Here is a 10,567-nt window from a genome sequence, read left to right as displayed (position 1 = left end):
CCTGGACTGTTTACCCGGCCATGGCCCCCTGAGCTTCCTGACCCGCCATGGCCACCTGAGCTCCCTGATCTGCCCTGGAGACCACACCTGTATCCTTTGTCCCCTGTATCCCTACATAGCGGTCTCCAGGGCGCCCACCCTCCCTCCCCTATGGATGTTATTAGGCGTGAGACGCGCCTTTGGGGAGGGGGGAGTAATGTCAGGATCTTGTCTGTGTTTTGTCCTGTTCTGTCTGGTTTTCCAAGTGTTTTTCCCCTCATGTTTCTAGTTCATTTGGTTTAGTCCTTGTTCTCCCCCTCTTGGTTTAGTCCTTTTGGTTTAGTCTTGCCCATATTTGTATTTCCCCCTCGTTAGCCTTGTTAGCTTGTTTGTCACCACGCCCATGTTTCTGTGTATTTAAGTCTGTTTGTGATCACTCCCCGCTGTCCGTCGATGAAGTTACACGTTCTCTGTTTTGCTCCCGGTTTTTGTTTGTTTTGTATTATATTCAGTGTTTTATTTTAATAAACTGTTTATATTCATTCTACTCCGGTTCTCCTCATCCATTCCCACTCCTCAACCCAGCCAGACTGTGACACAGGGATGTTATGGTCTAGCTCAGTTCAGTTCAAATAGTAGGCCTATCTGTAGAATCAAGTCGCCAATATTGCCAGAAAATAAGTGTCCCCAACTACTAATCAAGCCAGAGGCAATAATGGCAAGGAACCAAAACTCAATCTGTGACAAAAATGGAGAGAAAACAGGCTCAGTCTTCCTCTGGCCATTTAACCTCAAGTATAAAGGTAATTAATCACAGAAAAAAAGGTGTTATTAATTGCATGGTTGGTAGCTACTTCAGGGTTTTGCGATCATGTGAAATAATAAAGGTTTTTAGCTTGTGTGGGGCAATAGATGAATTTCTCAATGTAGAAGTCATTGAAGCTCGAGAGGCAGAGTTCCAGATGTCAAAATAAGACTTTATTAAACAAAGCAACAAAGGCAGGTCAGCGATTGCCGCATATCTGTCTCTGTCTGTCCAGGTTTCTATTCTTATACCCATCTGCGCTAACCATATAAGTAGTTCCGGTTTTTAATTGGTTATGCCTACTTTCTCATCTGGCTCATCTTCAGTGGTGGAATCTGGTTAGATCATCCATTTTTTAAAGTGTCACAACACCCCCCTGTTTCAGAGGTGCCTTTTAAGCACCTTTTTAATTGTTTGGGTGCGGTGGTTACATGGGACATACATCATTGTTGTTTACGCGCACACCTGTCGTATGCAGGAGATTATCCAAAGTTCATGGGTTCACTTAAGTTCACTGGTAAAGTCCAGTGGAAAATACCCATGCTGCCTAATGGCAGGCACCTTAAGATCACAATCTGTACTTAGACGTATTGTAATAACCAACATATTGATCAGTCTATTGATTACTTTTATAACTATATGTTATATATTTGAGTAAAATAATACCATATTGAGTAAAATACCATAAGATTTCTTAAGATTTCACAATACTTGTCCCTCAAAATATTGTCCACCCTGTTATATTCAACTTCTGGCTCTTTAAATGAAAATTGGAAAAAGGAAATTACACCATATAAAATGACTGACATAATTTCATTAGAGTGAAAACAACTGGGGAAGGTGAGGGAGAGCCTCTGTTTTGTTAATTTTGTTAAATATGACAAGTAAATAGATATTCTTATTTCTTATATTCCTATTAAGTAACATTTTAAAAACATACAATCCTTTGTTTGACAGACCTTCAGTGTTAGTTTTTTTTTTTTTTTTTTTTTTTTTTTTTTTTTACAAAAGAATTGATTTTTAAAAAATGTGTTTATTTTTTTAAAAGTGTTATGATGTCCAAAATGCACAGAATACTGGGTGGACATGGAAATTGTGATATTTGGTGGTTTAAAATGCTGTAAAATGTTTAGAATTGCTTAAAAATATATGCTTAGAGTTCAAAAGGTGTTATACATGTCAAAGACAATTGTTGAAAATTCTAAGCCAATAACATCATGATCTTTACTGGGGACATAAAAGGCACCGGAATGACCCATAGGCTAAATGCTAAGAAGACTAATTCTCAAACATTAGGAATTGGTTCCCGAAAAAAAAAAAAAGGTTTAAATGTCACAATAATAACAAAATCTAAACAACAACTGGCTAAGCAACCATTGGATTCTCAAAACAATTGGAGGAAAAGGCTTGCAAGCACAGGTTCCAGCGATATTTTGCTGTTGTTTTTTCCACCATAAATGGTGAGGAGGGGAGGCGTGTTCTCTCACTGGCAAATCAGTGATGCTTACAAAAAGTGAAACTAAAAGTGAAACAACAACTGCTCGATTTGGTTAGGTTAATATATAATTGGTTTCCCAGAAATCGACTGGTTAACGTCAAGTCAGCTATAGAAACGATATGGGCGGACACTGAGAAACAACAACGTCGTTGTGGTAGATAAAGGCCTGCGATCCCATTCACTGTCCAATGATTGTCGCGGAGGGAGAGCCTCGACCTACTACTCTACAGTAGAGTCTTTTTAAACAAAGCGTTACGTAAGTGAACTTTATTTAATTTTTAATTTCTTAGGCATTTATTCAGAAACAAATGTAGAATGCCCATTCACAACTTTAAATTGTGCAAACGTACATTTTGTTTACAGTCTGATTTTATAATTACATGTATACGCATTATATTTACATTTAATGAACATTTAACGCTTATTTTAACTTTTAATTGCACACTCTAATTGTGAAGGACTGTGGTTACTTTGAAATCAACGGGCTCGGAAAACCTAACAGAAAAACATTCAAACCTCAGGACGTTTGTTGTATCATTCTGTTGTGCTTCTAACCTGCATGATACGAAGCTAAAGGTCAGATCTGCCGCACCCATAACCCAGGGCTGCCAACTAAGTTCAACTCCCAAGGAGGAGACTCAGAATTCCCAAGGAGGGTGGAGTTGTGGTTTGTTTGGGTTGTTTTGTTAAAAAAACTGTCTGAGTTTTGTCTGACAGCTAGACATCTAGTAGTTAACTTCATAATGACTGGTACTGTGGTTTTATCATAAGGTTATATGTAAAAAAAAAAAAAAAAAAAAACACTTGCAGTGCTATTCAGCAGGGGAAAAAAAACAATATATAGTGAGCAAAATGCATTACAAGGCAATTGCATTACAGATGAAAGTGAAATATCCCATTTATGAGGGATGAGGGATTTAGATGTCACTCCCGAAACTTTACTGTGTGTACAGTGTATGTGGCTGTTGGTTCAGATGAAAAAAACAAAACTTTTATTTAAGTTCTTAATGGATTAGAGCCTAAAGATCACTAAAAAGCTGTCACTCACTTCAGTTCATTGCAATATCACAAAGTTCTGGTATAATCATTGAAGCTCCCTACACTGCTCAATGAGTCTTTTATTTACGTTGTCTATTAATTTTGATTTATATTAAGAGGATTCGCGAGCATGCAGAACTCCGGAGTCTTAAAAAAATCTAGTGTTTTGAACAGCAAGTAAATTCTGACGATCAGAGGGTGTTTAAAGTGATAGTTCACCCAAAAATTAAACTTTTGTTTATCTGCTTACTTCCAGTGCATCAAATATGTAGGTGACTTTGTTTCTTCAGTAGAACACAAACGAAGATTTTTAACTCAAACCATTGCAGTCTGTCAGTCATATAATGGTTACCAAATCTTTAAGAGTAAAAAAAAACATACACAGACAAAACCAAATTAAACCCTGCGGCTCGTGACAACACATTAAGGTCTTAAGACACATAACAATCGGTCTGTGCAAGAAACTGAACAGTATTTATATCATCTACCTTTGATCCACCGGAACGTTCAGCTGTATGGAGCGCGTTCACAACAGCAAGCGCGCAACGTGTGATCTGGCAATGTAGTTGGTGAAAAGTCAACACTCCCAGATAAGTTCGCACATGGAAGCGTAATCTTTTAGTTTTTAATTGGTTGCCAGAATCAGGATAAGCACAAGTAATGACCATTTTGAGAGGCCAATATGCACTATGTAAACAATGAGTGATGTATACACTTAGATTGCTTCCGCGCATGCAGCTACTATGGCAGATCATGTTGATGCGTCACGCACCGGCTTGTTTCCAGCCAAAATTTCAAAAAATTCTAAAAACAAGAAGGGTTTTCAGAAAAAACAAGTCAAAATTAAGTGAGTTTTTGCTTAGAACAAGCAAAATAATTTGCCAATGGGGTAAGCAAAAAAAAATCTTATTTCAAACAGAAAACAAGATTATTTTTCTTACTCCATTGGCAGATTATTTTGCTTGTTTCAAGCAAAATTGCATTTAATTTTGACTTTTTTTTTCTGAAAACAAGACAATAATTTTTACTCATCTAGAAAATCCTTCTCGATTTAAGAATTTTTAGATATTTTGGCTGGAAACAAGACAAAAAAAATCAAAGCTAGAAAAGCATTTTTTTGCAGTGTACATCTTGGATGCCCTGGGGGTAAGCAGATAAACATCAAATTTTCATTTTTTGGTGAACTATCCCTTTAAGAATGAACAGATAACGCTGCAAAAACATGTTGTAAGCAGAAAATTTTGATGCTCTCCAGAGCGCATACACACTGGAGAGGCTGCCAAACCTGTATTAACTGAGCTGACGTTGCGTTTGTTTGAGGGTGCAGTTACAATTGCGTGAGTCTCACGCTGAATGCACAAGTTGTCAGCCCTAAATAACCCCACCCCTAAAAATACAGACGATTTTGTACTATTTTTATTGAGGTTAATACTGGCTAACAGGATGCAAATGGAATGACATACTTGAAAGTCAGTGAAGAATTAGTTGTTTTGTTTACAGTACAGTATTATTTCATACAGAATTCTGTATGTAATATTTATACAAATAATATTTTTTTACTTTAGCAAACAGGGAGGGCTAGAGATAGCCAGCATGTCTGAAGCCAGACTAATGCCTTCGCCTATATGTTTGGTGGAGAATGTGAATGGATCACTTAACGTCTGTAAGGACGCCATTGAGTTTCTGAGTAGGATCAATGAGCCGGTGGTGGTGGTGTCTGTGGTGGGCCTCTACCGTACAGGGAAATCCTATCTTATGAACCGCCTGGCAGGACAACAGTCAGGTAAGAGAACCGTCTAAACATGCCAACTTAATTTGTGCATATAGCTACATCATGCTGATTATAATAATAAAAATGTGTTTGCCGCAGGCTTTGCTCTTGGCAATACTATTGAGTCGAAAACCAAAGGCATCTGGATGTGGTGTGTCCCTCACCCAAATAAAGAAGGACACACTCTGGTGCTGTTGGACACGGAGGGACTAGGTGATGTGGACAAGGTAAGGACAAGGATAAGCTGTGGATTCATTAATTTTGTAATGTGTGGATGATTTGATCTGAAGCCACTGTGTGTTCCAGGGTGACTCTAAGAATGACAGCTGGATCTTCTGTCTGGCTGTTCTACTCAGCAGCACTCTGGTGTACAACAGCCGCGGCACCATCGATAACAATGCACTGGAGAATCTGCAGTATCCTTTAACCTGCCACATAAGCCACTTCCTCTTTCACATGTACAAACATACACTTTACGAAATGCCGTTATTTCTTAATGCACTGCAGCTATGTTGCTGAGCTTGCTGACAAAATCAAGATCAGTTCGACAGCAGATGAGGAGGAAGATGAGAATTCTAAGTATGTGCAGTTTTTCCCATCATTCATTTGGGCTGTGAGAGATTTCACCTTGGAATTGGTAATTGATAAAAAAACAGTGACTGCGGACGAGTACCTTGAATTTGCCCTCCAGCTGAAGAAAGGTATTTAAGAGAGACATAAACATAGTATTTGAAATGTATGTAAATAAACAATGACAAAAGACAATTTTGTCAAGCTTCCCTAAAAATGTGTTATTTTTCCTAAAAATAAAAACTAATTTAGGTGTGAGCTCCAAAATCAACAACTACAACCTGCCTCGTCAATGCATCCGAAGCTATTTCCCATCCCGGAACTGTTTTGTATTCCCATCTCCAGCATCGCCTGAAAACATGAAACGTTTAGAAAGCTTGCAAGAACGAGACCTTGTACCTGACTTTCTGGAGATCACGAGTCATTTCTGTAAACACATTTTTTACAATAGTGTTGTGAAAACACTGAAAGGAGGACACAAAGTTACTGGCAAATGTGAGTATTTTACCAATTTAACAGAGATATTACAACATTTCAATTCCATTTTAAAGAATTGGTCCAAAGTCAGAGTTGGAAAAAAAAGTCTTTTTCTAAAAAAAAATTATGTATGCAAATCGTATAATATCCGAGGTACACATTTCTAGTAATTGTGCATTTAATTCTCATATCGTATATTCAGAAAGTTTTGGAATATTTGTCCTCTCCCCAAATTTGTCACTAACAAAACAGTAAAAATGTTATTAGAAGGGTTATATTGACCTGTTAAGATTTTGCTTACATATAGATTGTAAATATGTTTTTTTTCTATTTTATTAACATTTTGTTAGAGGTAAATCAATTACATTTTTAAAAACAATTACATTTTTAATTGTGTAATTTATGAGATTAGTTGAGATTTTGAATCCGATTTTTCTTTGTCAAAGGAAAAAAGTTGATCATACTGATTTCAAAGTTAAGGATTCATTATTCTGAATATACATTGAACCAAAAACTATCATAACATATACTTTATTTTTAAACAAAACATCCCATGTTTTGGTAGTGACAGTTATGTTTTGGTAGCCACCACATCACATTACAGAATTTTAACTCACATACTAAAACACTACTGAAACATACTGAAATACGCAAAAATTGCATAACTGTACTAAAAATGTAGTTTATTTCCCACAAATACGAAGATGTGTTCTCTTTTGTCACTACCGAAACAATAATGATATGTTTCGGTAGTGACTGTTTCGGTATTTAAAATTTTAGATATTTCAGCTTAAAGATTCTAATCACATTTTTGGACACTAAATAAATAATACCAATAATGGAAAGAAAATACAAAAATTATTTTGATATCATTTTCATAACTTGAAATTTAGGGGTTAATATTTTAAGTATTGAATACTTAAATGCCTTTTAAATGTGTTTTTTGGTTGGGGGACAGCAGTTTGCATCAATTCTGTAGAATGGCCTGTTAATTACCAGGTAAATTTGTTTATGTGTTTGTGTGTTGTCAGTACTCGGGCATCTGGTTGAGATTTATGTAGACACAATCAACAGTGGCAAAGTTCCCTGTCTGGACAATGCAGTTATTGCTCTTGCAAATCAAGAGAACCAGACAGCTGTTCAAGAAGCTCTGAAAGTGTATCAGAGTGGGATGGAAGAGGTAAGACACATTAAATCTCATATTTAGTCAGTGCTGGTACTTTTCAGGCTGTATTTTACTTTTACCAATGTTGCCTGTCTTTAGTGTTTTTTTTTTTTTGTCTTAGTTAAAATGAGTATTATGGAAGCAACTTATTATTATTTGAAATTATACATTAATATACAGATCACTTGGGCAGGCAATTTAACCATTTAATATGATAACATTCAGTCAATAAATGAAGCTCTTCTTTTGATTCGCAGAGTTATTCATTTTTTGAAACCGAATTGTTAAAGCTATTCAGTGACAAAGCATGCTGCTTTTTGCAGGTGAAGAACAAGTTCCCAGTAGGTGTGGATGATATTTCCTCAGAACACCAAAAGTTCAGCAGTCTGGCCACCAGGGAGTTTATGAAATGCTCCTTTAAAGATGAAAAAAGAGAATACCTGAATAAACTGAAGGTGAGTTTGAAATGCACACGATTACATGCAGCTGTTACTTGAATGTCTTAAACATGCTGTAAGATTGTAAAAGGGGTTAATTACACATATAATTTATAATTTAGCTCAAAGGGAAATCGAATATGATTCAATAGGGAATTTCTACAGAATCGCTGTTTTACGGCTGTTCAAGAGTCGACCTGCGATTCATTCACAAGCCGTAACAGAAACTCTGCGATGGATATTACTATCCAGAATATAGTGAAAACACTATATATTAGCACAGTAGCAAAATCAGCAGTTTAAGACATTAATTTGTAAGCACAAAACACAAGATACTTATCTTTTCTAATAAAAATGTGATTTTAATGGATAAACCTAACACATACAAACTAAACTAACATAAACACACGCATTCACACAGGTTGCAGAAAGAGAAAGTGAGGAAAGAATGAGTTTAAAGGAATGAAAATATAGGTCCCAAGTTAGCAATATGTGCTATTGCTTAGACCTGAACAACCATCAATCACTTAATTAACCCTCGTATTGAGTCTCTCAAAGAGGTTATTAAACTTTATCAAATGCACCAGTTCAGTTAGAACCTGGAAGTTACTTGCGTTGCCTTTGTCTGTGAAGGGAATTCCTTTCGTCGCTCGTTCCAGAAAGGGTTTTCCCGAGGTTGCTGATTGGTCGGTGGTCGGTCAATGTGATGTCTTCTTGGGCGTTGGCTGGATATGAGAGTTGCGTGCTGTTGAAGTTGAGGTCAGCGAAGAGTCTAGGTCGAAGACGTTTAGGTCGGTCGCGGCTTGCACAAACTTAACTAGACACGAAACTCTCAACGGAAAGAAATAAAAAGAATTAAAGTAAAAGACAGCAGTGGAATGGTCTCCTCATGTTTTCTTTAGAGGAGGCTGGCATGCAGGCCAGGCTGGCGTCAAGACGCGGCGGCGCGAAGCGCGTGAAGAGCGTTGTAAGGAGTAAGAAGAGTTGCAAGAGATAAGAGCGAGATTTGAGGGTGTCCTTGAGTTTTTAAACTCAGCCTTTGGACACATCCCAAAATGGTGTCTTGACCAATTAGAACAATGTCCGAAGTCCGGTGGACTGCTGGTTCCTCCTACCAACCATAAATCCCAATGTTCCCCTTCAGTCGAATCACTTCGACGTTACATGGGAATTCGCTTAGAATCCAATCATCTCTGAGCCTTATACAAAAGGCCAATGAAAATTGGCGAGTGGCATTTGCATGACGCGCCACGCCCCGTACATACGGGTATAAATAGCGACGTCATGCGCCAGTCAGACAGCTTCTTCGCTTCAGATCCGTCTGATGTTGAGCCTGCTATTTCTCTCTCTACGAGACTTCTACTACAAAGAGTTCTTCAAAAGAGTTCCTGCTCTCTCTCCTGACGTGCTGCCAAGACTAAAAGAGCTTTCTGTTTGGCGGCCGTCAGCGATCTCCTGCGGGCTGCCGTTTTCACGGCCATTACAGCCGCACTGCATTCCAGCGAGAAAGTCCCGTTGAGTGCACAGCCGCCCCGCGGCTTTTTCCCTGGGCAGACCGGGAGCTAAAAGAGCAATTTCTCGCGGCCGCAAGACGTTCTTTTCAGAATGGCTTTTCGGCCGTGCGCTTCAGGATGCGGTAGTTTCCTCCCTCCTGCGGACGGACATGATCACTGCCTCACGTGTTTGGGGAGTGAGCACGCTGAGGCAGCGTTCATGGATGGTGAATGCATTCATTGCGAATGCATGACCATGAGCACGCTGAAGTCCCGCCGCTCGTTCGCGAGGCGGCTCCCCCCGCCTTCCTCTCGCGGTCTGTCGTTAAGCCGTCAATGCTTTTCGGCCACCGCGGCGAGACGCGGGGGGGACTTAACTGTCACCGTGCAGAACGCACCGCCGGCCCAGAAAGCCCTGCGGTCTTCTGTCACACAGCGTGGTCCCGTCGAGTTCCCGGAGCAGTACGCTTCCCCGCCCAGCGGGCTGAGCGTCTCCTTCGGTGCTCCTGCGGAGGATGAGATGTCGACCGCAGCATCAGAGGGAGAGTCGGTTGGCGAGGCGGACGCTTCGGCGGCGCGGCCCCCTCCAGAGGTGGCCGCTCCGTCTGAGGTGGACGTCGAGCTATCGGCTATGCTCCTCCGGGCCGCCAGGGGGATCGGTTTGGAGGTGCCCCAGGCGCCCCCGGCCGATCCTTCTAGGCTGGATGATTGGTTCCTGGGGAGGGCCCCCGCGGCTCCACCTCGCCCCCCCTCGGTCCCATTCTTCCCGGAGTTGCACGAGGAGCTGACCAGATCCTGGCGGGCCCCCTTCTCATCACGGCCCCGCCCCAGCTCCTCTCCCCTCGCCACCCTCGATGGCGGGGCGGCCAGGGGGTATGCAGCGATTCCCCGGGTCGAGCGCGCTGTGGCGGTGCACTTGTGCCCACGCGGCGCCGCCACCTGGAGGGATCGTCCGCATCTCCCGTCCAGGGCGTGCGAGCGCTCGTCCGCTCTTGCGGGCCGCGTTTACCACGCCGCTGGACAGGCCGCCACCGCCCTGCATGCTATGGCGATCCTTCAAGTGTATCAGGCCCAGGCCCTGAAACAGCTGCACGAGGGTGGTCCCGACCAGGGGGTTATGGAAGAACTCCGCGCCGCCACCGACTTCGCCCTACGGGCGACGAAGGTCACGGCGCGTTCCCTTGGTCAGGTGATGTCCACAGCCGTGGTCCAGGAGCGACACCTATGGCTCACTCTGGCCCAGATGGCAGACGTCGACAAGGCTCGCTTTCTTGACGCTCCTATCTCCCAGAGTGGCCTATTCGGCGACACTGTCGAGGACTTTGCCCAGCAGT

The 10,567-nt window shown here is 41.1% G+C and overlaps 1 protein-coding gene across 1 annotated transcript in view; it reads left to right on the top strand.

The window, feature by feature from the left end:
* The first annotated feature begins 2,405 nt into the window (after window positions 1-2,405).
* LOC141330949 (guanylate-binding protein 1-like) overlaps window positions 2,406-10,567 on the top strand; it is a 28,516-nt gene continuing 20,354 nt past the window's right edge. The window contains exons 1-8 of the mRNA XM_073835762.1: window positions 2,406-2,538; window positions 4,886-5,103; window positions 5,191-5,318; window positions 5,398-5,507; window positions 5,599-5,792; window positions 5,914-6,156; window positions 7,170-7,318; window positions 7,627-7,758. Coding sequence (XP_073691863.1) covers window positions 4,914-5,103; window positions 5,191-5,318; window positions 5,398-5,507; window positions 5,599-5,792; window positions 5,914-6,156; window positions 7,170-7,318; window positions 7,627-7,758 — 1,146 coding nt within the window. The 5' untranslated portion in view covers window positions 2,406-2,538; window positions 4,886-4,913. The remainder of the gene's footprint in view (window positions 2,539-4,885; window positions 5,104-5,190; window positions 5,319-5,397; window positions 5,508-5,598; window positions 5,793-5,913; window positions 6,157-7,169; window positions 7,319-7,626; window positions 7,759-10,567) is intronic.

This window comes from Garra rufa, chromosome 3 (assembly GCF_049309525.1).
Source record: "Garra rufa chromosome 3, GarRuf1.0, whole genome shotgun sequence".
Classification (NCBI taxonomy): Eukaryota; Metazoa; Chordata; class Actinopteri; order Cypriniformes; family Cyprinidae; genus Garra; species Garra rufa.
This window is presented reverse-complemented; position numbering and strand designations above follow the sequence as displayed.